Here is a 21,507-nt window from a genome sequence, read left to right as displayed (position 1 = left end):
CCGCCAATTCCAGAACCTTCTGGAACGCTCATGCTCGCTGAAGGTCAAAGTTGAGCTGACCTCACTTCCGGGAGGGTAGCCGACCCCGGGAACCGGCGGGCGCCGCGCAGCGCGGTTCGCGGCGCCCGCCGGGGTGCCAGCCGCCTCCGGAAACGGGACGTGACCCCGGGGCTGAAAAATAACCGGCGGAATTAAAGCGGGCCTGGGCCGGGGCGGGGGAACGGGCCCCGCCCCGGGGCGGGGCCACGGGCGCGCATGCGCTGGCGGTGACCTTTCTCACGTGCGCCTGCGGCGGCCGGGTCACTCGGTGGCGGGGAGTGCAGCGGCGGTCATGGTGAGTGCCCGCCGCCCGCGCACCGGCCCGGCGTGCCCAGCGGCGCGACGGGGGGAAGGGGGGGGCGGACGGCAGTCCCCGCAGGGCCCGGTGGCGGGCCCGCTTCGCCGCCGGGGCCTCTGAGCAGCCCGCGGCCGCGCCCGGGTGTTTCCTCGGCCTGCCGCGGGGCTGGGCTGGGCTGAGCCGAGCCGAGCCGAGGGAGGGAGGGAGGTGGCGGGCTCGCGGCGGCGGGCCGCTCCTTGCGGGGGATGTCCGCAGCGGTCCGGTAGTGCCGCAAGGTCACGGGCAGTGCGCGGGGTAGGGAGGGTTAGAGCGGCCGGCGCGGCGGCTGCGGGCCGGGGCTGCGCGGCGCCTGCCCGTGGTTTCCCGGCCGCTTCGACGAAAGGCTGTTGCCGGCCCTGGGGTACCGGGAGTGTCCCGCGCCGCGGTTCTTCCCTGCGGAGCCTGCGGGGGAAACCGAGACGTTTTGTGCCGCGCTCCTTCTCCGCGGTCGTACGTCTGGCTGCTTCGTCCTGTGAAGCACGGGCCACTTCCAAAAAAAGGCGGCCAGAGACGTTATTTTCACCGAACGAAGATGATCCCAAGCGGCAGGCTTTTCCCTCTGCCGTTTTGCATCGTTGTGGTAGTAACGGTAGCTGGGATGCGCATCTCTCATGTGCTGTCTTCTGCTCTTCGTGCTCTGCCTGTAATTTTGTTTTCTCCCGATTTTAAAGCCTGTGTGTATATTGGTGCGTGTCAGTAAAGGGCGTGTGGATGCTAGGCCTTTGTTTCCAGTTGTTTCTATGAGTGTGGGCTCTGGGTACCTGTCTAGTGGAGCACTACCTCCATGTGACTTGGCAAGTCGCCCTATCTTTCCTTCTAAATCAAGCAAGTTCCTTTTTCCTGACCACTGCAACTTGTTGGGGTTCGGCGCTTGCATTTATCAGCCAAGCAGCAGTAAGTAGTTGCAGAAAAATCCCAAACGAAAAAAAACCCCAACCCACCCTAACTCTGCTTAAGCAGAGGCAGATACTGAAGCAGTCAAGGTAGAAGTATGCCTACCTACCTATTTTTAGGAGCTTAAACCTAAAGCTTATTGTAAAGTTGCAGTCTGTGTTTAGAGGTCAATAAAGTAAGAGCGCTCTCACATCACACTTCAAACTTTGGAGGCTGTATGTTGTTATGTGAAACGCTAAGGCTTGAAAGTACCTGAAGAAGACTGACATGGGGTACCTGGCTAGACTTTTGCTTTACTATAAAACAATCCGCTACAGGAATAAAAACACAACTGTCCCAAGAGGTCCCTAATCATTTGAATAAATATGGTTTGTATAATCAATAATTATGCTCTAACTGAGAGTTTGGGATTCAAAGCCTGTGGAGCTTTTCAGCTGGAGGAGGTGGTTACTCTGTCTGGTGATGGTTTATTCCCCCAGCTGGAGTACATCTTCCTGCAGCTGAACTGTCAGGATTGCCCAGCATCTGCTTGGGTCTTTAGCAATTTCTGATGCAATCAAAGGTGGCATATGTTTGCTACTATTAAAAACCAATGCTAGCAGTTTTCTTAAATGTTAATTTCTCTCAAAAGAGAAATCACTTTGTTTTGGGGTTTTGGTTTTTTTTTTACTCTTTTTAATTGCATTTTCGTTGTAATGTGCCTCATGTTACAATGTACAATTACTTCCACAGGCAGGAAAAGCATTTAGGAAATTTCTTCCCCTCTTTGATCGTGTTCTGGTTGAACGATGTGCAGCTGAGACAGTAACCAAAGGAGGCATCATGATTCCAGAAAAAGCTCAAGGGAAGGTGCTACAAGCGACAGTAGTAGCAGTTGGATCAGGAGCCAGAGGAAAGGTAAATACCCTGAACTGTTACATTTGGGTAGAATTAGCAATGGTGTGGAGGTAGCTGGAATATTATCATAAGAAAGGGATGGTTGCAGTGTAAATGCAGTGATACCTCACCAAAATGGATGATGGCAACAACTGAAGTTGGAAGTACAGGTTCAAAGAGGAGGTAGAAATCTCAAGTTCTCCTGACTGGGTCTGACTTTGAATTCCAGCATTCCTTCCATCATTTGTAAAAGGGAGAATACTTGCCTTTTAAAAATCAGTATTATTTATTGACATTTATAAGCAGCTTTAAACTGCTTGTAATGGTGTGGGTTTTGGTGTTGTTGGGTTTTTGGTTTGGGGGGGGCATTTGGTGTTTGGGTGTTTGTTGCGGGGTTTTTTGTTTTTTCATTTTGATTGGTGGTTTTTTTGTTGGTTTTTTTTTTTTAGTTTTAAATATGTGAAGAGTGTTTTGGGGGATATCGTGTTTCATCACTTCTCAGCCAAAACCTTGGAGGACTGGCAGCTTTCTTTGTTAAAATGATTACATGCCCGAATTTCTGTGACTTGTGAGCAGGGTCGAGTCCCAGAAGTGGCATTTGCTGTCATGTGCTGTGCAAAGTATCATTGTTGATAGGGATTAGGCTTACTGGACAAAAGAAAAACATGAATCAAAAGAAATAATTTTTTGTTAATTTTGCATGTTGAATACATGTCTGGGATCATAAAAAAAGTCAGTCTTCACAAGACTGCCAATGGCTATGGGCTTCAGGATCAGAATGGGTTTTTCCCCACCAGAGTAGTATTCAGTTAGTAGCAATAGTGGAAAACAGGTTAAATTTCAACTAGGGCATGTTGACTCAGACTTCTTCTTTACCATGGGTCCCTCCATACATATCATGCTGGTTTGTGTCAATACCTGATTTTTAAAGCTTTATATTGTGAAATGGTGCATCAAAGTAATGAAGATGGGAAGGTACTTTTAACTGGCACTTGGACAAATTAGCCTTGGCTATAGAATATGGAAATGGACTTTCTCCCTTCATTTTAGAAGGGGGTTTGATGGTCTGTCACTTAATTTCTCAGGTTTCTTGGATGGTTTTTTTTCTTTAAGTGAAGGCCTATTCAGTATGTCAAGCAAGGACCTCACAGTTGTATTTACACTCAAAACTAAATGAAAACTACTTATATTCAGAAAATTACTGTAGTTCTGCTGCCTGAATATTGCAGGACTCCCATGCTTGAGAACTGACGGGTGTGCTTTTCTTCCTAGTAAACCTGTATATTCTAGTTTCACTATACAATGAAAACACATAGTAGTTGTGATTTCCTGAATGTTTTATCATTGGATCATTGTAGTTTGAATTCTATTACATCTGTCTATATTGTGGAAAACTAAGGATTTCTTTTTTTCTTTCAGAATGGTGAGATTCAGCCAGTGAGCGTAAAAGTTGGTGAAAAGGTTTTGCTACCAGAATATGGTGGTACTAAGATTGTACTAGAAGATAAGGTAGGTTTCCCAACTTTGTGAATGCAAATTAAGCTGGTTCCCAAAATGCCATACTGCCAGTGATAAATACTGTAGTTACTTCATAGCATTAGCAGCATTCAAGGAATGCAGTTGTTCGTATTGAAATGGGAGCAGCTGAATCCTGCCAGCTTCTTGTACCTGTAGTACTTGCTACTTCCACCCCTGCTTAAAAGGAAGTAACCAAGGAGAAACCTCTGGCCTGACCTTTGCTGAGTGGACAAAGTGGCTCTATATGCCAGTCATGTATTAGAGGGAACCCTAAAAGGCTTTGAAATTACCGGGGGTATCCTTGCTTTTGACAGGGAAAGCTTGCAGAACTGTCTTCTGATGGTTCTTGCACTTCCTACTACTAAAAATAGTAATTTGGTAGCTTTCCCAAAGAGTATCTTATGAACAAAAAAGTCTTTTGAAGAAGTCAACATGTAGAGCTAGTTGTGGTTAGCTCACTTTTGATTCTGTACTTCATGACTGTGGCAGCCCTGACTTCAGAACAAGACAGTATTTGCAAAACAACTGAAAAAACAACTGATTTTACAGGTACTAATATTTCTTTTCTTTGCAGGATTACTACTTGTTTAGAGATGGTGACATTCTTGGGAAATACGTGGACTAAACCTGTTGCAGTATCAGTCATCCATTCCACAAAAATGCTGAAATTTTTCTTTCATCATGTAAATAATGTCCTTTGTTTTATAATAAGTAGGCATTGAGTCTCTGAAATAAATTGTGATCTTACTGTAGTGATGGAACACAAATAAAAATATGTACAGTCAGAAATTAGTTGCTCTTGCTTGAGTTCCATTGAACAGTGAAATTCAGACGACCACCAACCAGCCTTAATTATTCCAAACAACATCATTTTATATCCTTATCTCTGTACTGAGATTGTAAAGGTCTTTACAATAAACTTCTAAAACTATTCTGCTTCTGTCTCAGTTTCTGGTATTGCTCAGTGAAACTGAGTCTCAATTGTGTAATAAACTAATCTCTCTGAAACAATTCAATTGTATTAATACATCATTTTCCCTAAACTTGTATGAAGTTGGGAGATGAGTTTAAAAGGGTTATCGCACAGATGCAGCGATGAAGGGGACTTTCAGATAGCTCCTTTGCACATTGAACTTTATCTTAAGATAACATGGGTTTTTAGCTATTGCTAAGGCAAAAGAAGTTAAGACGTGTACACTGGAAGGTTAATGCACACAAACCACCCTGCCACAAATGACCTGTCCCACAGCAGTCTAAAAGGAGCTTGGTATTAGTCACACCTGTGCTAGAACAAAATCATCCAGTTCACAGATGAAGCAGATAAGAATTACATATCTCTCACTGAATTTTGCCAATAGGAAACAAGTAACTTCCCTCCAGCAGTTAATCAGTCAGGCAGAATTAGGGCTGATGCTGATCTTAAACCAAATTTCGTTACTGATTACTGTCTCAGGCCAGATCTCCAGCTTTCCTATAACTTGGTAGAGAGCGTTTACCTAAGTAATGCTGAAGCAATGAAATTTGCATATTTCTAACCCACCCTGTCTTGCCTTGGAAAAGGATTCACAGTTGTTCATGCAGGAGTACAGAAACCTGCACTTTATACTCTGTGTTCCTAATGATGCTTTCAAAGTTGGTATGCATACATTGATCCAGTGCAGTTTAAGAACATACACTGCCTTAAAATGTTTTGATGTAGTCTTATGTGAAATAAATCAGTATATGACTTACTTACTTACTGCTACTGCAACTTTAACAGCAGTAGCTAAATGGTACTTCTTTCTCATTCTGTTCAAGTTGTTAGGAGATCAACATTGCTAGATAGATACACTATGAGGCTTATTCTGGAGATACCAGGAAAGGGCTGTAATGAAAAATACCTTAGTAGCTGCAGTGGGGGACTTCAGCTTTGACATATTCTGAAAATATTTTCTGCTGGGACAGTTTTGGGTCCCTACCCCCAACAGCTAAACTTCAGCACAGAGTTGAGCTGGAGCCACTTCTTTGCCTAGATGCCAACAATCACCCAGCTATTCCATTAGGAGCTACATTTGACAATCCTGGCTGTAATGTCCTTTGCTCCCCATAGTTGTGGGGTGTGCTGCTTGTTGGCTGGTTACCACCTACCAGCTTTGGAGCTGTAGGCAAACCAGGCAGAAGTTACACTCTGCAGGTGGTTAAACTCCCACTGAACTATGTGCTAACAGGGAAGATGCTAAATTAAATTAAAAACCAGTATGTTTTGGTATAAAAGCCCTAGTTCTTGAAATCTGCCCTATTGGAGTTTTACTTCAGTATTTACAGCAGTGCACTTTACAGCTGAAACTTAAGATTATCACACTACAAGTATTTTGAAAGACAATTGATTGTGCAATGAAACACAAACTGATTGAGAAGCATTATCTTCCACTAGAGCAAGCATGCCTTTATCTTCCATGATAAGGTAGGTATTCTGGTGTATTCACATACCAAAGAGGGGAAGGTATTTAACAGGAGTTACTACAGAACTATACCCCATCTTGATGAGAAAAAGATGGTAGGAATCGACTTCCAATGAGAGAAATGTTTAGGCCTAACATTTCAGCATTTCTTTCAAGAATGTCTTTTAGACACATGAATTACATAGGATCCCCACTCAGCAAAGAATTTCACAGCGTTTACAGTTCTTCTGTATGAGGAGCCACTACAATCTGTGGGGGTGTGATCTGCGGGCAGGTGATCAGGAGGTAGCACATATCCCCTTACTACTTGAACTACTTGCCTTCATCCCCAGGCACTGTACTCCTCAGCCAAGGCAGCACCAGTGTACCAGCCCATGCCCCAGCAGGATCACACTGAACTCGCACTGCAGTGCTGCCGAGCGTGCACCACACGAGACTGTCTCCCCCAAGTCTTATCTCTGACCCATGCTTTCAGCCCCAACAGATTTTCAGCAGCTTGATATGCTTATTTAATAAAATATTTAGCATGGCTGTATCTACTAGTGTTTACATAACTGATTGAAAACAAAAGTCACATTTTCCTGAAAACCTTCATGGAAATAATTAATTTATGGATGTGTGTGTGGGGGGAAACATTCCTAGGCCTAATCAAATGGAGGACACGCTTGAACATCTGCTGGATCAACGGACAGAGAACATTTTATTCTTGCACCATAAACTATCACTACAAGCAAGGACAAGGTGACTTACATAGCCAAGGCAATCCATCTGCTGTTCCTGTTTCTTCATCCATGATGGCATGCCAAATTCTATATCCCTCAGGTTCTATAGAGGAGGACAGAATCAATCACAAATGCTCTTTTCTTTGCTGTGTTGTTCCTGTAGGAATTTAGACTTCTTTATTCCACTGTTTTCTAGACTATTTCAAAGCTTCAATTTTGGCAAAAATGTTACATATTGCCCTACCTGGTTTTGGCAAGGGGATACAGTCCCTCCCAGCCTTTCCTCAGGCTGAGTCACAGGTAAAAAAGATGGACTCCCATCTACTTTTGCTACTTTCCTTTCTTAACGTTTCAGAGCAACTTCTGTTAGCAGCAGCTATACTGCTTTCACAAAAACGTCCTCATTAAGTTATCCTGCCGTAGGAAGAAAATAATGAATCTTCTACTCACTAGCAGAGAAGAAAGGAAGGCCAGGTCCCTAACAGCACAGGAATACTCAGTAAGATTTTGGCCAAATATTCCATTTTTCACTCTTGAAGGTCATGAGGCAGTGAGGACCAGGTGAAAACTAAAAAGTGAAATTACTGTTGATCAGATTTTGTTTAAAAACAACTTGAAATCCTATAAAACAAAAATAATGAGCAGCTTTCGGGAATACAGGGTTAATTATCAAGGGGCAACAGGAGAGACCTACAGGCTTTAACACCTTCATTAAGAAACACTGCAGATTGCTTTCCTTTTTCTGCAAACCCACGAGCCAGTTTCAGACTGAACTAGCAGATACATATTTCTCCCTGAGAGGTATTTCTTCACAGCCAGATTTATTTCCATTTTAGAAGCAAGATGTCCATGAAATAAAAGTCAGGGACAAATAGAAATGTCAAATCCCCAAATCTTCTGTGCTTTAGATATCACTTAAACCTTGAATATGATGATAGAAAAAGGAAAAACAAAAAACAACCAACCCAAACCAAACAAAAAAAAAACCCAAACAAGCTGCTGAATTTTAAGGGACTTAAACAGCTAGAATTGCTTTTATTTTGGGACTGGCTAATTAAAATATCAATCTCATAAAAAATTAATGTTGGATTACAGCTAATCTAATGAGGTAATAGGAAATTTGTGTACCCTTCATTGTAATGCACCAACTTCTCCCAACATTATTAACTTTTTCATGGTTTCTTACACAAACTGCTCAGTTTCACCACATGACTCAAATAGCTAACATCTCAGGGGCAGGAATGCTGACCAGGAGTAAAAAAGTAACTAATGCAAACTGAACTCAGGTGCCTAAAGTTAGGAATGCCACCTCTGTGTTACAGTGTAACGTGAACAGAGCTGCCATTGCTGTCAATATAAACTGCTGGTTAGCTGGGTGTGTGCACCCAGGCAGGAGATGACCCCGTTACCTATTTCTCATTGCTCACACATTGTCCCGTTTTTAGCTCTAACCTGGCCTCCAGAACAAGGCGGGATCCTGGCCATGGCATTGCCCAAGCAAAACAAGTATTCAAAATACAACTTGCTTTCTGATGGGAAAAACTAATTAGAGATTTTTCAATGCTTTCAATCCAGAAATGTTTCATGTACTCTAATTCTCATTGGGTAGAGGTTTTAACGTGGGGAAGCACATGTTATTTAGAGCAAATTAATTGACTGAGTGAGGGAAACCACACCTAGCATTCACTCTGTAATGCATTGGAATTAGAGGCAGCATCAGGGACCAGCATTCTCCACTTTTCAGGAGACAATACACAACTGCAACCATGTATTTTTTGATTGTACAAGGGGAGGTATCTCATCTTTACCTTGTTGCTCCTTCATGCTCACAGACAGAAGCAATTCACTCTGACTTAGCAATTCTGTACTTCTTCCTACCGTCTATTCCCTAGAAAGAGAGCAGTCTCCAAATCATTTTCTTCTCACTCATCCTACAGAAATAATGTGAACCGCTCTAGTCTTCCAAAATGTCTACTGGCTTGTAAGAGGGACCTACTTGTCAGCCTACTATAAGCCAACAGTGCCTTTTTTCCCAAATACAGTCAACACATGTAACACCCGACTTAGTAAACCTTGAAACCCAAGCTAACTCTGTTTTCCATTAGCACAGCAGTCTCTGACCTCTGTACACAGAACTCATGAGTCTGGCAATCCTGCCTTTGAAGACCTAGAAAGGCTTCATACCTACTTTGTCTGAAGTGTTTTGTCCCAAATCACTGTTGTTGGGGTTTTTTTTATTCATTATTCTTAGCCTTAACAACCATGTCTCTTCAATATAAGACTTTAAATAAAAATTCACACCCTTACGGTTTATGTTGTACAAAACTGTAGAGACTCAGTTGTGTTGTACCGAGACTTCTATAGAGCAAGCGAGGGCTAATGTTGTGGGAGAGCATGCACAGTCAGGTGCTGACAGAGGAATACCGATGAAACGGGATGAAATCGGAAGAATGCATTTTCTCAACAACCAGTCAGCTCGTTAATCTCTGGAGACTTCATCTCACAAAACCAACAGCTCTGCTCACTGCTACACCCCTGTCCCCGTGGAAGCGGCCTCGCTGTGCCGCTCACGCTTCCTCGGGCAGGCACCGAGAGACCTGGATGGACAGAAAGTGGCAGGAACCGCCATTAGAACTGTCCCCATCTCCCGGGTGTGGGTGTGTGGGGGTGGTGGTGGGGTTGTCCCTCACGAATGTAAGTCTCCCAGGAAAAGGCTTTCGAAGAGGCTGCCCGCACGGCTCTGCGCCACAGAGAGGCCCGAGCAGGCGGGGAAGCGGCCGCGGCCTCCCCGGGCCTCCAGCCCCGCGCGCGGGGGGGACGGCTCTTCCGCGCACCCCCGCGGCCGGGAGAAGGAAGAGCACGTACCGGGACCGGGGCCGGGGCCGGGGCCGGGGCCGGGGCCGGGGCCCGCCTCAGGGGCCGGGGCCCGCCTCACCGCCCGCCGCCCCTCAGGGCCGCCTCACGTCTCCTCTCGCGAGAAGCGCGCGCACCCGCCCGCCGCTGTTCCCGCTCCCCGCCGCGCGGCGGCCGTTGCTCGCCTGTGGCGGTTCCGCCCCGCCCCTCCCCTCCCCTCCCCTCGGTCGCTCCCTCCCTCCGGCGGCGGCCGCGGCGGCAGCCGCAGCGGCCGTTCCTCCCCCTCGCCCGCCGCCCCGCCCGGCGCTGCCGCATCCGGGTCCTGGCGCCGCTGTCACTATGGTCATGGCGGAGGGGACGGCAGTGCTGAGGCGGAACAGGCCGGGCACCAAGGCCCAGGTGAGGCGCCGGCCGCGCGGCCCGCGGCCGGCTCGCGGGCGGGGACGGGCAGCGCCGCCGCCGCCGAGGCGCCGGGCCCGGCTGGCCGCCGGGGCGTCGCCGCGGGCCTCGCCGGGCCTACCGGGGCCCAGCGCCGCCCGCCGGGGCGCCGGGGCGGGCAGACTGCGGCGGCGGGCCCCGCTCCGCGGGATCGCTTTGTTCCCCGCGGCCTGGGCGAGACCCGGCCGCGGGGGAGCGGGCCGGGGCGGGGCGGGCCGCGGCGGCGGCGGCGGCCGCCTTCCCGACGGGGCCGTTGCCTGTGCCGGGCCCCGGGGAAAAAGGTCGCTGCGGCACGGGCTCCCCCGCGGCTTTCCGGCGGGGCGAGCGCCGTGCTTCCCTGGGGCTTCCAGGCTCCGGTTGAGGAGCGAAAGCCGTGTGGCGTCCAGCCGGCCGCCGGGACCGAGCCGCGTCCCGCAGCGTGGTGGCTGGCGGCGGCGGCGCGCTCCCCCCGTGTCGGTGCCGGCGGCGAGGGCGAGCACCGCTGTGAAATGACCGGGCGTTAGCCGAGGCAAAAGTGCTGCTTCCCAGATCTCAGGCTTTCTTCGGGCAGGGCTGTTTTTCTAATACTGCCGATGCGTTGCTGTTGTTGCTATTAAAACGCTAAATACATCATCAGCCGAGTGAGGTCGCTCTGCGGCCATACAAATGGACTTCGGTTGGGAGTTGTGCATCGTCAGATAGACGATACCTGGCCTGCTCATCCGGAGACATCAGTCATCCTTCCCTTACGTAACCTGCTGCGCTCCTCCCAAAGTGAACCTGGGCTGTTGTCAGATCCTTTCTCTTAATCAAAACGAAATTGACTTATTTCTGGGCTTTCAAGGTCGTCTCGAAAAGGTACATCTCAAACATGCAAGCTATGTTCTTTTAGATTATTTCAGAGATGTAATCTGATATGAGGCCTTTATGCAAGACTTTTTCACTCTGCTTTTGTGAGGAGAGCTTGTGGTCTGAAACGGTGCAGTGTATGACATGATGTTGTAGGAGAATGCATCTCTTTTCTCCTCCCGTTCTTTGTCGTAATGTACAGAGGTAAAATTATTACACAACCCTGTAAATCAGTTCATTCTGTACATGTGTAATCTACGAAGGAAGTGGAACGTTGTGTGCCTTCTGTTTGATAAATTTGGGGTATTCTGAAAAACAGTAAGCTGGACATAGACCTAGATTTGGTCAAATATTATAAAGCATAAAGTTCATGCAGGTTGAAGAATTTTGTGTATAGTGATGCCATCATAGGATTTTTTTTTTTGTGGCTGTATTTATAATTTTGGATGACACTGTGGTATAGCTATTTGGTATCTAAATACAGTTACTTAATGATATCTCAACACTGGATATTCACGATAGGTACTTTTTTTAGAGATGACCGTATTCTCTCAAGAACAGATTGCTAAGCTTCACAGTTGGAACATTTTCATTGAGTCACTGTGTCTACTAGGATGGCTATGGGAGGCTGATGTGCAGTATCTCTGGATAGTAAGAGAGAGCAGCACTAAATTTTAGATGTGAAAAATGCAAAGGAAGAAAACGCATCTGTCTGGGATGATCGTAGTTGCAGCAGCTGTGAATTGCTGCAGAACAGTGAAGTACAGCTGAATCTGAGGTGAAACTTCAGGAGGGTTTTATCATTAACCATATTAAACATGGTGGGTTAGCAGAGCTGATAACCATCCAGTTATGCAGCATACTGAGCATACCAAGAGAATGTAGTACCAAGTCAGGCCAACAGTGCATTATATTATCTCAGTTTAGAAAAGATGTCTTCAGTGGTGTGTTACTAGTAGAATATATTGGGATTTTTAGTTTTATAACCATTGTATAATGCTACTTTCTACAGACCTCTTTTCTTCCCCATTCTTACATGGTCTAAGATGTGAAATGGGCACTGTATGCAAATATTTAAGAGATACAGGCTATATAGGTGTTACAGCAAGATGTGGGGGAGAGACGATGTTTATAGTATGCCAAGGCACACAGAACTTTCCTTTCAAGATGTTCTACTATTTTAACGTTATGAGCACAAGACCCATTACACCCTGTTCTTGCCAAGATTATGTGCTGCTTCTGTTAAGATGTAGCTTCCTGTAATTGTACAAACTACATCTGTTTCCCTGCATGTTCAAGCTTATTGTAGGTTGTGCGCTTTTCTTCCTCCCCCTCTATTTTTGTTAAACTGGTTTAAACTTTTTCTAACAGGATTTCTACAATTGGCCTGATGAATCCTTTGAAGAAATGGATAGTACATTAGCTGTTCAGCAGGTATTCTTACTTATGTGAAATGTTGCTAATAAGTTCAGTTTCCCAAGTTTTGTATTTTGGTAAAAAGAAAAAAACCCAGAGAACAGGGCATGCTATTTATCTGCTTAGTATGTTGCTGCACAGGAGTGAATTTCATAAGCACCCTACATATATTTAAAAAATTGTAATTATTAATTTTGTATGCAGAAAAAACTAGAATTCCCATGTCTGGTTTAAACAAATCAGATATAAGAAAATAGTGGGGTTTCCTGCGGGGTTCTTTTGTTTTGAGATGGATGTTGTAAAAAAGCTGTAAAATTTACCCATTCTTTTTCTAATTGAGGAGAGGCATTTTTCAGATCTGGCATTTTTTTATAACAATTTTCTTACCCTGCACATCTACTCTTTAACTTTTTAGTCCATCAATCTCTTCTTAAGTAAAAAGTAAGTCCCTCAGAGATGTAATGTCCTAAATATACTGTGTTACTATAATTGCAACAAGATCTAGATTTATTCCCCCCCCTCCCTCTCCTAGTATATTCAGCAAAACATAAGGGCAGACTGTTCCAACATTGATAAGATCCTTGAACCTCCTGAAGGCCAGGATGAAGGTGTATGGAAGTATGAACATTTAAGGTAAGAATCCATCTTTTGTCAACCTAGTGTCCCGATTCTAAGTTTGTTCATTAATAGTGGTAGTGAGTCTTTTTTAATAAGACAGATCAAAGGTAACTTAAATGAAACTTGATATTTCTGCTATTAAATATTTTTATACTTTGGTATTAATTATTATCTGAATTCCTTGTTCTTTCTAAAGATTTATGATTCGCTCTGATCTAGTGAGTTTGATGTTTTTTAAGAAAATGTTTGTACCTCACTTCAAAAGTTGTACTAGCATGTTTTGAATATGAAAATATAGTCATGAATTTCCATAGCACTTTCTCCTAGGATCATCAGTTCTTCATCTGCACTAATTGAGAATGTGATTTCCAGATGCTCCCAGTGCTTTTTCTGAAACTTGCAGCAAAATAGGCTTTAGCTGGGAAAGCAAGAGTACCTATGTCTTGCAGTTCTTTTTCTAGTTGTAAGGAAACTCAAAACTTTTTGTCCTTCTCTCAGTTTGTTTTATGCAGTATAATAAATACGTTCAGCCTACATGGTTTGTACCTGAAAGTATTTTTCAGTTGTAGTGTAGGTTCACACCCTGTTCATACATATGTAGTAATCCTTTTTTCCTGGCATTACTTTAGTATCCTTGTGTCCTGATTTTTTTTTTTCTTGTAAGTGTGTCTTCTAACTTTATCAAATATGCTTTCAGGAATAAGAACAGTTCTAAGCTACTCCTAGACTTATATATCCTGACTTTTTGCCTCCCGTTTTCTTTTTCTCTCCTCTGGTTGGGAACAGTCCCAATAGACACAGGGAATCCTCAGAAGAGGAAAAAGTACATACAATTGCAAAAGACATTTTAAGAATTTCCCATCCTTTCACAGACACAAAAAATCATTGTAGAGTCATAGAAGTGACTTGTCACTAAATACTTGTCACTTTTGGAAAACTTATTGAAGTTTTTCTTGTAGGATGGAGGGGTGAATTCTCTTAAGTTAAAGAATGCACTTTCAGGTACATTCTAGTGAAAGCAGTATTTCTAGAAGTCCCACTATAATGATCTGTGGTGGGATATTAGCCACTTGATTGATCCGGAGGAAGTACACCTTAGAAGGATGGAATGATCCAAGCTATATGAATTTAAAACTTGCACTCTTAAGACAGTAATTTTCTTGAAGTGTTCTTTAATTTTTTTTACCTGTATTTGTGAAATAGCACTTTCTTCCATAACAGAGTTGATATCTTAAATACTTCCACTAAATTATTTGTTAAGCTCAGCCTCTAATGTCATGTAAGAATTAAAATATAATTGTTTTGCTGAGTAAAAAAAATATGCTGGTGTGAATTCTGTTTCTCTCAACTTGTAGTCCTTCTATAGTGTGTTAATTCCTAGCCTGTTGCCTCTTCAGATGTGACATCAGGTAAAACTATTTGATGGTATTCTTTAACTATGATTTTTTTCATGGTCTGATGTATTTTTTCCACTTTACAAGAATAATTTCCAAAAATGTTGAGAGATCGGTGAAGAAGATCAGAATGTATAACCTTGCTTTTTATTAGATGTTTCCAGTGGGAAAACAAATTGTTGATTTTGATGCTGCTGTGTTCAATTTTTTTTTAGACAATTCTGCCTTGAGCTCAATGGACTAGCTGTCAAGCTTCAGGTAATTCTTTTCTTGCTATTTTTATGTTGTATCAGGGAGGAGACTCTTTTTGTATTGTAAGATGCAGAGTTTGCAGAGCTTTCTTCTAAATTGATACACATAGACTTAAGCAGTGGTTTGAGGTAAGAGTATTTTAGGGTTTTAAAGACTTCTAGCAAAAAATGCTTTTTGGTGGGGAACAAGGCAAGGAAGTGATTTGAAAAGATCAGCTCCTTTTTGCTGTTGCATGGTTTTCATAACTGAACAATTGTTTTAACAGAGTGAATGTCACCCAGACACATGTACTCAGATGACAGCAACTGAACAATGGATTTTTCTTTGTGCAGCTCATAAAACTCCCAAAGAGGTATGGATGTATTTTGGAAAAGTGACCCCATTTATGTAGGATTTTCTTTCACATTTCATGTGTTCATGGGGAGGCCATTATAGCTGGCTGCTTAGTCAAACTGAGAGCTTATGTGGGTTAAGAATATCACTTGAGGTGTCCTTCTTTCCCATTCTGTAGAGGTTTACAAAAGAACGGGATGAGGTAGGAACAAACTGCTTTTTACTGCACTATTAGAGACTTTGCACATTCCCCTCTTTTCTCCCTTAATTTGTGTTGAGACAGCCTGAAACTCAATGGAAAAAGGTCTTTGTTTAATTGAAAGAAGAGTGCACGCTGAGAATAGGCTGTCTTCTTCAAACTTTGGCCTCAATTCATAGCACTAGGCATATAAGCCTGACACTCTGAAAGTGATCACATGTGCACGTTCTTGGGGAAGTTGCTCCTAAAAGGTAGTGGAGTCATAAAAATACTGTATGTTGAGTGGGTTATCAGCATGGCAGTAGCTTGCCTTCCTGAGTGTCCAATTACTTTAAACTTTGTTCAGATCTCCTGTTGAACCACTTAATACATCTTTTATTTTTTTTTGCCTTCAGAAGGTTTTTCTCTGTTGCACTATTATGGTGATAGTGCAGTCTGTCGTATTTATCTTTGTATTTCACCTTCCAGAATAAGGTATTGTTTCTTCTTAACCTTACCCTTTTTGTCCTGTAATCTTTTTTTTGTTTTGTTTTTTTCATTTCCTGAGATGCCTTGATTTAGCTCTGAAGGCCAGCTTCTTTCCCACTCCCTCCTTTTCACCCTCATCCTCACTCAGTATATTGGCATGCAGCAAGTCTGTTTTACTCAGCTAAACTGGAGAATTTCAGGCTGCTTTTTATCTCTGATCATGCATCACTCATCTACTGTTTTCCATGTCAATAATAGCTATCAACTAATGGTCAGATAGTGGGTGATGCAACCTTGAACTGCTGACAAAAATGTACAACTGAGAAGTCTTCTTCCTGAAACTGGGGAATCGCAAAATGGACAGACATTCCTGCTCTCAGTCTGTCTCAGTTCATCTTTACTTTTTTTCCTTCTCCTCTACGTGTTACTTGATTGCAGAGCCAGGGCTTGGCTTGTTATATACTTAGCTACACTAATGATTTTGGTTTTCTTTGCCAAGATAAAAAGCATTGATATACTTAGGTGCAGGTTTGGGGTTTTTTGTTTTGGTTGATTTTTTTTGATAAGGTGTTAATTTAGGCTGTAAAAGAAAGCATCTGGCAACTTAACTCTGTGGGAAACAAATAAGCTGTGAGGGAATGATCGACTTTCCTTTCAGTGTACTTCCAGTATGTGTTCTTACTATACAGCTTTACTTAAGGAAATGCATAAAATTCATTACTCATGCATAATCATATTTCCATAGTAACTTTTTTCTTGAAATAATTTACATGGGTTGTGAAACAGAAGAAAGAAATAGCTCACTTAAGGAGGAAACGTACTTAGACCTTCAGAGAAGCTATGTGAAACTTCTGGGAGTAAAAATGACCAGTGAAGTTAAAAGCATCAGGAAACATAATTAAAATGTTTCTCTTCAAACAAGTTATATGACAGTGTCATGCATGCAGTCATACATGTGCTCACTCACTGTCTATTTTTGTAGTGTCCTGCTATAGACTACACCAGACACACACTTGATGGAGCTGCATGTCTTCTGAATAGCAATAAATATTTCCCCAGCAGGTAAAAATGCTTTCTCGTGGGAGGAGGGAAGGGAGTAGGTGGCACCTAAACACTTACAAAGCACACTGAAAGGCGTAATGCATTTTTCATGGACTACCACGGAAAATACCAGAAGTCCTGCAGCACGTGTCACTTGATGGTAGGCCTGTTGGCACTTTTAAGCCAAGGAAGAATTCCTACCCATTCAAATAGTTTGCCATTTACTGGAGCTGGCGGGTGCTTTTTAGGTGGAAACTGTTTTACTAGTATCTGTTGGTGTTACGGGGCTTCCATTGGAGTAGTGCCAACCTAAATAACAGGATGGCCTTTAGAGAGATGCAGGGACTTGAACAACTTGAACACTACAGCACTGAAAGCCTCCAGAAGCCAACACCAATCCACTGTGGGACATCAGTGACCAAGACTGAGACAAGAGACTGAGCGTACTGAATGAGCAGCCCACATGTTGGATCATGGAAACCTTAAACTGGAGAAGTCAAAACTGTGCTTCTCTAGGAACCCAGTATTGGCAAGGAGGTACAATGGGAAGTCTTTTTCCCTTTGCCCATCAATGCTAGAAACCAGAAATCCAGCCCTTACCAGAATAACTGATGATGTTTAACTACAGGCAAAACTTTTTTGGTAGTTGGAATACAATTTTTAAATTTGGAGTATGCATCAGTGTTTTTATTTTCCTTCCAAAAATAAGCAATTGCAGACACAGATATCTGCAACACTTAAGTCTAAATTTCACGCGCAATTATATAGTATAGTTTAACAATCAGAATTCATGTCAACATATATCTTGGTAGTTGTTTCAGTAGACCTGTTTTGTAACCTTTCTCCTGGTGCTTACAGGGTTAGCATAAAGGAATCCTCTGTAGCCAAATTAGGATCAGTGTGCCGAAGGATTTACAGAATATTTTCACATGCTTATTTTCATCACCGGCAGATATTTGATGAATATGAAGTAAGTAGTTTCAAATTACATCTTGAAAGAAGGGCATTTACTGAAGTTACAGTTGTGATGTAATTGTGTTACATGTTTTCTTTTAATCCTGCCAGAAGATCTGCATTCAAGTGAAGTATTGATTGTAGTAGATTACAGTTTTGCAAGAACTGAAATGCTGTTATATGTGCATATATATAAATGAAAATTAATTTATGTAATTAGTTTACCCAGTTATGGTGTCCCTCATTTGGATGAAAGGTCAGAATTTGAGGTTTTGTACAAACAACTCAAATTCATCTTGTTTTAAAGATTCCTGAATGTATTCAAGCACTTGGTATAGTTAGTACTGCTTATGTATATGTTTCCTATATGTTACACAACAGTTAGGGAATTAAATTGTAAAACTGCAAAGACACTTGAGTAACTGGTGGCAGCTTGGGCACCTCCAGTAGATTCCAACTTTTTTTTTTTTTTTAAATGGAAAAGTAGAAATTAATAAATAGAAAGGAGGTAAGCAGTATAAGTATATGTATAAGGAAACCTTTGCCAAATCCCAGTTAAGGTTGCTGAAACAGCTATGGAATGGTTGTGCCCTGTTCTGCTGGGGATGGTGTATGTGGGAGGACTTTCACAATGCCTTAAAACTTTCTTTTGGAGAGTGGATCAGGACTACATTGATATTTGAATATATTCTTGTCTAAGTGCTGTTAAATTCAGCTGTCACTTAAGCCTGAACTTCATTGGGTTTTTTTGTTAATGGCAGTAACTATAAGCAAGCAGTATAGGGAAGATTTAAAAGAAGTAATATAAATTTACCATTTAAGCATTACTACTTCTTTCTAAGGCTTGTAAATCTAATGAGGCAATTACATATATGCAGGGCTTTTTTCAGTATGTTCTCCTTGATTGTTTAAAATATTCCTCTGTGTATATTGTTTTTTTCCCCTTTTTTCATCTCCAGAATGAAACTTTCTTGTGTCACCGGTTCACTAAGTTTGTGATGAAGTATAATCTGATGTCCAAGGATAACCTGATTGTACCAATTTTGGAGGAAGAAGTGCAAAATTCAGTGTCAGGGGAGAGTGAGGCATGATGGGAATGGCAGTACAGAAGCCTGTACTGAATATAAACAAAACATTAATTATGCACTGTATATATCATTTTAGACACTTCAATCACGTATCGTCATAGCTTTGTTTAGTATACTTTTTGTATGCTGTGTGCATTGCCTTTTAATATGGGAAATACTTTAAGTTATTCATGAGCTGTATATTCATCAATGTGGCACTCATGGTTTTTAAATAAAAGTAGTAGTGTCTGTTTATAATGCCTGTTAATAAAAGAATTTACAGTTCTCTAAAATTGCTGCTAAACAATCATTGAATCACAATCCTGAAGATGTGTCTGATTGGGTGGGAAAAAAGTGAGATTAAGATTTTCACAGCAAGCCATTTTTAATGCAGTAGCTATAGTAAGTCTTAGTTCAAAGATTATCACCTTAAATATATAATTCTGCAGGAAGCTTCTTGCAATGTAGCTTATTCCTAATTTAGCTTTTATTTTTTTAAAATGGCTTTGAAGATATACTTTTGGATGTGCATGTTCCTGTATGCCTATATCCAAATACTAATAGGATCTATAGTATTAGTAATACCAAAAGGACAATTCCACTATGCTATTGAACATATATATTCTTGATATACATCTAACTTTCTGGACTTGTTTTTTTGTTAACAGTGGAGGTTTGTGTACAACAGGGGACAGGTTCTGTCCTGTTAAGGCAGACGTCTGCTGTTCTCCAGTCCACAACTTCTCTAAAGAATAACTGTGGCAGAAAAGTCAATGGCTTATACCTGCGCATATTCATGGCAACCGCTTACAGACTGTATCTCGTAAATACTCATGTTACACTACATAACACACTACCAGAGTCTTTGCTTGTATTCCTAGTAAAAACATTCTTAAGTACCTGAGATACTGAACCTGATTCTTTGCAAGAGTTAATCATGTTTTCAATATACATTGCTTTGTTTTTCTTCATTCACCTGAATTATATTATTTGACAGAAAGATTTGGATTCATGCTTCTGTTCCCTATCAGATGTTTATTTCAAGTTGTGTTTGCAGATTTGCAATAACTGACAATTTCCATGAGTGCTGCTTAATTGTGTTATGTCTAGAATGACAGAATTAAATAATTTAGAGATGAATATAGCAGACATACTGCTAAGGGTACATGAATTCAGGGTCTAAAAGCACTAGCAGTGTTCTTCTGTTAAATGAATTTTGCTTAGCTAAGAAGTTAGCTGGTTGTTTCTCTCTGAGGTTGCCAGGAGCCCTCTTTTTATTTCTTTAAGCAGGTCAGAATGGGCTAACTCCACTAGTTTCTATAATCTATGCTTTGTTTTCTATGTTATATTTACCTGGAAAGAAGGGAGTCCACCTATTTTTAATAAGTCTTTTTTCATAATATACTAAACATGCCTTAAATTCTATTTTTCTTTATATGAATCAAGCACACCTCAAGCAACTGTACCACCTGGATGTAAAGGGGATTTAAACAATGAGAAAATAGACTAAGCTTATGTACTTCAACAGCTGTATTCTTCAGCAGCTCCTTTTGTCTTATGTTTATCATTGTATGTAGTTGTCAGCAGGGTAATTGCATGAGATGTTGTCCGAGTAAAAGTAGCTTTAGTTACTGTCTATACATGTAGCTATAACTTGCCTTGTATAGACTAGGTTACTTATTTTGGTAAGTTTGTACTGCAGGTAGGAGGGCTGTATTCTGGAGGTAGTAAAATTTAATTAATTTTGTTAGAGTCTGCTCTAGGACCATCCACGGTGTGGTTCTCTTGTACAGTCACTCTGCATGCTTGTATTGGCCGTGGTGACTGAGACAGGCAAAACATGTAACTGGTGTTGCTAATTAAATTTCCTCTACCAAACTGAAGAAAAATGATGTGGTGGTCAGGACTGCATTAAAATTTCAAACCTCTTTTTTCTTCTTCTTATGCTTTAAGAGTTTCACTTCAAAATAAAACTTGGGAAGTTTTAATCCTGTTATTCTCATTCAGATTTGCACTGTAAAGTTGACTTGCTATACTAAGCTGATTTCATATAAGGCCTAAGTGAAACACTGCTTGTATTTTCCCTTGCTATTGTTTACATGAGTACTACTATGTACACACATGTGCCTGAATGGTACCATAAAACTTCAGTTAGCCTAAGCAAACCATTGATTTGTCTAATAAATATTGTCAGGTTTAATTTAGACTCTACATAATAGGGAAACAGAGACTGTCTTTGAATTATATTGTAACAAAACAACAAAAAAAGATAAAATTAAACTGTTTCTTTATCCATACTGCTATATTTTGGCAAGTTATTCTCATTTTTTGTGTCATCCAAGAACGCAGGCAACTGAGTGCTTCCAAGAGAAAGTTCAGTGCTCTCTCATCTCTGCTACAAGGTGTGCTGAAATGAAGTTGTATTTTTTCTTTCAAAAATAGAGAAATACAATAGTTATTAGCATCTTGAAGTCAGACCTCAAATTTATACATCTCTCAAATTGGAAAATGCTGGTTCTACAATTAAAAAGTAAGGGAGATCTAGAAGAGGACCTTCCAGATACCAAAAGAAGCACATTATGACAGCATGCCACAGATGCAAGGGTGTATTGTAAGCAAAGGATAACTTTCAAATGACTTTTTCCTTAGGCACTGAGGTTTTTCCTGATGTTTGGCTTAGCATATCTTGCAACAAGATCAGCCGCAATGTTTTTGCTACTTTCAAGATTCTAATTCTCTCAGATGTTGTCAAGGTTTTTCTGCTTGAACAGATCAGAGCATGTCACCAGACCAGTTCCTCTAAACCACTTTGTCTCTTT

At 41.9% G+C, this 21,507-nt stretch overlaps 1 protein-coding gene across 5 annotated transcripts; it reads left to right on the top strand.

Annotated features, from left to right (window-relative positions):
• Positions 1–58: 58 nt before the first annotated feature.
• LOC104321635 (MOB-like protein phocein) lies at positions 59–20,991 on the top strand. Of its 5 annotated transcripts, XM_069781825.1 has the most exons (9): positions 59–334; positions 2,003–2,167; positions 12,318–12,380; positions 12,895–12,995; positions 14,590–14,632; positions 14,892–14,978; positions 16,609–16,688; positions 17,526–17,637; positions 18,581–20,991. In XM_069781825.1, exons 1-9 carry the CDS (start codon positions 332–334, stop codon positions 18,710–18,712), a joined length of 786 nt encoding a protein of 261 aa, XP_069637926.1. In that variant the 5' UTR covers positions 59–331; the 3' UTR covers positions 18,713–20,991. The 5 variants fall into 5 exon arrangements, with proteins under 5 accessions (XP_069637926.1, XP_069637924.1, XP_069637925.1 ...); XM_069781821.1 differs by lacking the exons at positions 59–334; positions 2,003–2,167 and adding an exon at positions 9,911–10,079; XM_069781822.1 differs by lacking the exons at positions 59–334; positions 2,003–2,167 and adding an exon at positions 10,479–11,150.
• Positions 20,992–21,507: the final 516 nt, after the last annotated feature.

This window comes from Haliaeetus albicilla, chromosome 4, assembly GCF_947461875.1.
Source record: "Haliaeetus albicilla chromosome 4, bHalAlb1.1, whole genome shotgun sequence".
Taxonomy (NCBI): domain Eukaryota; kingdom Metazoa; phylum Chordata; class Aves; order Accipitriformes; family Accipitridae; genus Haliaeetus; species Haliaeetus albicilla.
This window is presented reverse-complemented; position numbering and strand designations above follow the sequence as displayed.